Genomic DNA, 7,253 nt, shown 5'->3' on the forward strand with positions numbered 1-7,253 from the left:
AAATATAACATTTAATACATAAGAACATACAGGAATAGATATAACAAATGAAACCTCTTAGTCTGCTACCAATAGATAACACTCCAATATCGCCTTATGTCCCCACCCTATAACTGTATCAGGCTGCTGCTTAAACTTCAGCCTACAACCTTCTGCTCCCTTTACTGCTTTAGGCTGTAATACTTGGCACATAAAATATTCACATATTTCCTACTCTACAAAAGCATCAATCTTTCACCTTGCACTGCGCCTTTCATGTCCAAACGCAATCAAGCACTCCCTTAAACCTCAACGTGTCCGGAAAATTCTGTTCCATTACTCGAGGTCCCCCCTAGTACAATCCTCAATTAGGGTCCTCAAGATATCAAGTGAGGTACTCCTGCAGTTCCTCCAGTCAGCTGTACATGAAGTCCTCCTTGAATGTCAGTGAAGCTCCTCCAAAAAACTCCTTCTTTTGACATCCCTTAAACACTAATGTGTCACGGCACTGGTACTCCCCCATAATGGACGAGTCCACACTGAGAATATGTCTTGACCCGTCGCTGGGGCCGCCGCCCTGGTCGCGACGCCCCTCAGTCAGCACTTGACCATCGGCGAGGGAGGACGTACCACTCCTCCCTCCAGAATGTTCTCATATTTCTAACCGTCTATTTTAGCTCAGTGCCACAATAAAAATGTACATCCTACATACATAAACACTCGCCATGATCGCTGGCACACAAGCACAGGCCACCACTATAACAACTGCTACATGAGCTTACAGCAGAATTCGTAGCTCGAGGGCGTTCAACTCCGGCCCTCCAAGATGGCGTCCTCTAAGACCTCTAACAAAGTTTCTTTAAAACTGCCTCACAGCTCTTCTGGTCTAGATTTGAGTATACGGAGTTGCCCAGCAGGCGCCACAACAGAAACACTTGCTTGCTTCCTTCCTCTCGAAGAAGCAACACAATTAGAGTTCCACAAAGGAGCGACCGACACACACTTCCAGGTCGCCGCTAATTTATCAAAATCACAGAGAAATGGTTTACGAAGTTCCCCTACAGCTTCCTCACACTTGCCATCAAGTAGTCTTCGCTCCACCACTAACACAGAGAACTATACCCTTCCTTCTCCCAGGAGATCACGACGTACACACCATCTCTGACGACTGTTGTAAGTCAAGTGAGGTCACGACCTCCTCGTAGCATCACTTCACGTCTCCAAAGTATCTACATCTCATTTCATTTTACTTATGTAAATGCTCATATTTTTAAATTATTCATTGACGATTATTATATATTTAATATATACATCTTTCCTTTGACCTCTCAATCAGGTCCGGGCGGCAGAATAACTCTCACTGGGTAGACTCGTTCCACCAGGCTACACGGGGTCATAACACAAGGTATCTAGGCAGACAAGGTATCTAGGCAGACATGGTATCTAGGCAGACATAGTATCTATGCAGACGAGATGCAGCTCCCGCATTCATATTTAAAGACGTTATGGGCACTTAGAAAGTAATTGCTAAAATTGGTGACATTAAGAATAATCAGAGTGAAGATCACAGCCAAATGTTGCACACGCTACATGGCTGGCGACCAGTACTGCTGCTGAGCTCCACGTGGGAGATACACACCACCATCAGGCACAGACGCCCCCTTGTTGAGATGCGTTTGTTCCCAGCATGTGGGCAAGGGTGGTGGACCGTGCTTCACCATGAGGGATTGTGGTGGGCTGGTGATGTGGAGGTGGGCTGGTGATGTGGAGGTGGGCTGGGGATGTGGGGGTGGGCTGGTGATGTGGGGGTGGGCTGGTGATGTGGAGGTAGGCTGGTGTTGTGGAGGTGGGCTGGGGATGTGGAGGTGGGCTGGTGTTGTGGAGGTGGGCTGGTGATGTGAAGGTGGGCTGGTGATGTGGGGGTGGGCTGGTGATGTGGAGGTGGGCTGGTGTTGTGGAGGTGGGCTGGGGATGTGGAGGTGGGCTAGTGATGTGGAGGTGGGCTGGTGATGTGGAGGTGGGCTGGTGTTGTGGAGGTGGGCTGGTGATGTGGAGGTGGGCTGGTGTTGTGGAGGTGGGCTGGTGATGTGGAGGTGGGCTGGTGTTGTGGAGGTGGGCTGGTGATGTGGAGGTGGGCTGGTGATGTGGAGGTGGGCTGGGGATGTGGAGGTGGGCTGGTGATGTGGAGGTGGGCTGGTGTTGTGGAGGTGGGCTGGTGATGTGGAGGTGGGCTGGTGTTGTGGAGGTGGGCTGGTGATGTGGAGGTCGGCTGGTGATGTGGAGGTGGGCTGGGGATGTGGAGGTGGGCTGGTGTTGTGGAGGTGGGCTGGTGATGTGGAGGTGGGCTGGTGTTGTGGAGGTGGGCTGGGGATGTGGAGGTGGGCTGGGGATGTGGAGGTGGGCTGGGGATGTGGAGGTGGGCTGGTGATGTGGAGGTGGGCTGGTGATGTGGAGGTGGGCTGGTGTTGTGGAGGTGGGCTGGTGATGTGGAGGTGGGCTGGTGATGTGGAGGTGGGCTGGTGTTGTGGAGGTGGGCTGGGGATGTGGAGGTGGGCTGGGGATGTGGAGGTGGGCTGGGGATGTGGAGGTGGGCTGGGGATGTGGAGGTGGGCTGGGGATGTGGAGGTGGGCTGGGGATGTGGAGGTGGGCTGGTGATGTGGAGGTGGGCTGGTGATGTGGAGGTGGGCTGGGGATGTGGAGGTGGGCTGGGGATGTGGAGGTGGGCTGGGGATGTGGAGGTGGGCTGGGGATGTGGAGGTGGGCTGGTGATGTGGAGGTGGGCTGGGGATGTGGAGGTGGGCTGGTGATGTAGAGGTGGGCTGGTGATGTGGAGGTGGGCTGGTGATGTGGAGGTGGGCTGGTGATGTGGAGGTAGGCTGGGGATGTGGAGGTGGGCTGGTGATGTGGAGGTGGGCTGGTGATGTGGAGGTGGGCTGGTGATGTAGAGGTGGGCTGGTGATGTAGAGGTGGGCTGGTGATGTAGAGGTGGGCTGGTGATGTAGAGGTGGGCTGGTGATGTAGAGGTGGGCTGGGGAGGGTGGTTGTAGTGAGGTAAGAGGACGGTGAGAGGGCCGGGCGTGACCGGGCTGGTAGGGGGGAAGTTGGGGGTGGTCGCTGGGGCTGGGCTGGTGGAGCTGGTCTGGGTCTGAGGGCCTCGGCGGGTGAGTGTTGTGAGTGTGAGTGAATGAGCCAGCGAGGGTGGGCGTGGTCGACGTTCATGTGGGAATGGTGCAAATAATGTGGAGGGAAGACAGCGACGCGTCTTATTGTGGAAGGTGTTTGTACACCACCAGCAGCAGCACCACCACCAGCAGCAGCACCACCACCAGCAGCAGCACCACCACCAGCAGCAGCACCACCACCAGCAGCAGCACCACCACCAGCAGCAGCACCACCAGCACCAGCAGTACCAGCAGCACCACCAGCACCCAGCAGCACCAGCACTAGCACCCAGCGGCAGCAGCACCAGCAGCAGCTGGTTCACTCCAGTGATAACTAAGCTCTTTCCTCCCGTGGCCAGACTGTGATCCCCACACCTGCTGCAGGTGTGTTGTCTCCACACCCGCCCTCGTCCACCTGCCAGTACTATGGAGCCTTCAAAGAAAATTACACCTGGACCAACCACTTGGATCGATCGGTAAAGCGGCGGACTGGCTTCTTGCAGGGGCGGGGCTCAGTCCCCCGAGCGTCGAAGTGGTTGGGCACCTTTCCTTTCCTCCGTCTTATCTTAAAGCCTTATCCTCATATCCCTTCTAAGAAATACATAGTTGTAAAGGCTTAGCGTTCCTGATAATTACCTTACCTTACCGCTCACAGGATGAGTATGGGGTGTACAATAAACTATCGTTCACAGGATGAGTATGGGGTGCACAACAAACTACCGCTCCCAGGATAAGTATGGGGTGCACAATAAACTACCGCTCACAGGATGAGTATGGGGTGCACAATAAACTACCGCTCACAGGATGAGTATGGGGTGCACAATAAACTACCACTCACAGGATGAGTATGGGGTGCACAATAAACTACCGCTCACAGGATGAGTATGGGGTGCACAATAAACTACCACTCACAGGATGAGTATGGGGTGCACAATAAACTACCACTCACAGGATGAGTATGGGGTGCACAATAAACTACCGCTCACAGGATGAGTATGGGGTGCACAATAAACTACCACTCACAGGATGAGTATGGGGTGCACAATAAACTACCGCTCACAGGATGAGTATGGGGTGCACAATAAACTACCGCTCACAGGATGAGTATGGGGTGCACAATAAACTACCGCTCACAGGATGAGTATGGGGTGCACAATAAACTACCGCTCACAGGATGAGTATGGGGTGCACAATAAACTACCGCTCACAGGATGAGTATGGGGTGCACAATAAACTACCGCTCACAGGATGAGTATGGGGTGCACAATAAACTACCGCTCACAGGATGAGTATGGGGTGCACAATAAACTACCGCTCACAGGATGAGTATGGGGTGCACAATAAACTACCGTTGACAGGATCCACCGTGGGGAAAGTTGATCCATATAATCAACACCAAGTAACCACGGGGGACTATGGTAAGGTAGCCGGGTGTGGCTGCGAGCTAACACTGTACTCGTGTGTTGAAGTGTGACCTTGGAGTGATGACCCATGAAATGAGATCAAAAGGAATAACGGTTAAAGTGAGGCGGTGGATTTTACATTTTCTGTCAAACAGAAGGCAAATAAATAACAATCGATCAAATCAAATCAAGTCCAAACGCAGTGAAATGTGTTGTACCTCAGGGCACAGTCCTGGCACCACTGTTCTTTCTCACTCATATCAGATATAAACTGAAATACAAGTCACAGCTTCGTGTCATCTTTTGCGGATGACACAAAAATCAGCATGGACAGAAAACTTCTTTAGAAGACACTGAAAAACTACAAGCTGATAAATAAAGTCTTCGATTGGGCAACGGAAAATAACACGATGTTTAACAGTAATAATTTCCAAGTACTTAGGTATGGCAGAAGTGAAGGTCTCAAACGAAACACAGGGTACAAGATACAGTCAGATCTACTTACAGAAGGAAAGCAACATGTAAAATATCTGGGAATTATGATGTCTGACGACCTGACATTTAGTGAACATAGCCGAGCAAATATAACATCAGCCAGGAAAATGATAAGATGGATTATGAGAACGTTCAAATCCAGGGACCCCAACACAATTTTAATGCTATTTAAATCACAGGTGTTATCCCGGCTTGAGGACTGCTCGGTACACACTTCTCCCTTCAGAGCAGGAGATATTTCTGAAATAGAGGGAATACAGAGACTGGCACGCATAGACACGATAAAACACCTAAATTATTGGGACCGTCTCAGAGCTCTCAGAATGTACTCTGTTAAGGAGACGAGGGGGATATCAAATAATATTACAGGAACGAGAGATAAGGAAAGAAATGCAGAATAGAACCAGTAAGTAGAGGCGCCATAGGTAGTCAGAGAACACTGTCTGAACATCAGACGTCCACGGATGTTCAGTACTCTCCCAGCAAGAATCAGAAATATTGCCAGAACAAAGGCGGACTTCTTCAAGAAACAGTTAGATAAGTCCCAGCAAGAAGTACCGGACCAACCGGGTTGTAGTGGATTTGTGGACTTGCTTTATCAAAAGTCGAGCCTTGGCCCCAGTCCGGGTAGAACTCCCAGAACCATCCCCAGATAAACTCCAGGCATTAATGTATTCATATATACATAAAGGGTGCTTGGCATACACACAGACAGGCGCAGTATCCTGTGTTGGGACCTGAGGCAGGATCCTCCGGCGTGACATTTGTGTGAGTGACCACAAGTTATCCCGGTAGCGCACGCTTAACCTTCCCAGCCGGCACAATCCAGCTCTTCTGCTGTACTCTGGTGAAAATAACTTGGTTTGTAAAGGTCGCTGATCTAAGATGCATGCGGTGTGGGGGTCGAGCGAGGGGGACACCGGTTATGACTGAGTGGACGATTCCGTACAAAATGCGACCTAATAAGTGAGAGTACGTCTGGAGTTCCCTGCGGCACTCCGCTTATCACTCTTCTGCTCTCCTTGTTTCCTCCTCCAGTAAAACAGGTCTCCTCTTACCCGGTTTTTCTGATTCCTGTTCTCCTGCCTGATTTTCCAGTTTACACAGGAGCCTTATGCGGTTGTGCCATGTAAGACTTGCAGTCTTAAGACCATGTAAGCCTGCAAGATTTGGCCAGTCTTTAACACTCTTGCTTGTGTAATTTGTTACCTTGTCAGGGTAATTGAGAGAGAGAATGTAATTGTGTAAACCCCACGATGGCGCTTGTCAAGGTCACGGTGTCACCGTAGTCATTATGACTGTCCCCAGTACCATGTGTGGTAGGGTGTGCTGGCCCTGTGATGACGGGCGGTGATGTGCGTGCGTGCCTGAGTGTGTGGGTGCAGGCGTCCGTGCGCGCGTGTGCATTATGTGAGGGAGTGCAGGCGTGCTTGAGGGCACGAGCGCTCTTAGTGGTGCGATCTCTTACCGCCTTATATGTACACACCACCTCGTCCTCCACCACCACTAACCTCGTCCTCCACCACCACTTACCTCGTCCTCCACCACCACTAACCTCGTCCTTCACCACCACTAACCTCGTCCTTCACCACCACTAACCTCGTCCTCCACCACCACTAACCTCGTCCTCCACCACCACTAACCTCGTCCTCCACCACTACTTACCTCGTCCTCCACCACTACTTACCTCGTCCTCCACCACCACTAACCTCGTCCTCCACCACCACTAACCTCGTCCTCCACCACCACTAACCTCGTCCTCCACCACCACTAACCTCGTCCTCCACCACCACTTACCTCGTCCTCCACCACCACTTACCTCGTCCTCCACCACCACTAACCTCGTCCTTCACCACCACTAACCTCGTCCTCCACCACTACTTACCTCGTCCTCCACCACTAACCTCGTCCTCCACCACTACTTACCTCGTCCTCCACCACTACTTACCTCGTCCTCCACCACCACTAACCTCGTCCTCCACCACCACTAACCTCGTCCTCCACCACTACTTACCTCGTCCTCCACCACTACTTATCTCGTCCTCCACCACCACTAACCTCGTCCTCCACCACCACTAACCTCGTCCTCCACCACCACTAACCTCGTCCTCCACCACTACTTACCTCGTCCTCCACCACCACTAACCTCGTCCTCCACCACCACTAACCTCGTCCTCCACCACCACTAACCTCGTCCTCCACCACCACTAACCT

General features: G+C 51.9%; 1 protein-coding gene across 1 annotated transcript; it reads right to left on the bottom strand.

The window, feature by feature from the left end:
• Window positions 1-1,963: 1,963 nt before the first annotated feature.
• LOC123769599 (uncharacterized) lies at window positions 1,964-3,199 on the bottom strand. Its single transcript, XM_069308932.1, has one exon. It carries the CDS (start codon window positions 3,197-3,199, stop codon window positions 1,964-1,966), a length of 1,236 nt encoding a protein of 411 aa, XP_069165033.1.
• Window positions 3,200-7,253: the final 4,054 nt, after the last annotated feature.

The sequence above is a fragment of the Procambarus clarkii genome, chromosome 63, assembly GCF_040958095.1.
Source record: "Procambarus clarkii isolate CNS0578487 chromosome 63, FALCON_Pclarkii_2.0, whole genome shotgun sequence".
Taxonomy (NCBI): domain Eukaryota; kingdom Metazoa; phylum Arthropoda; class Malacostraca; order Decapoda; family Cambaridae; genus Procambarus; species Procambarus clarkii.

What these genes read in the sequence shown, in the direction of transcription:
- LOC123769599 (XM_069308932.1), bottom strand. Translation starts at nt 3,199, where the DNA reads ATGAACGTCGACCACGCCCACCCTCGCTGGCTCATTCACTCACACTCA.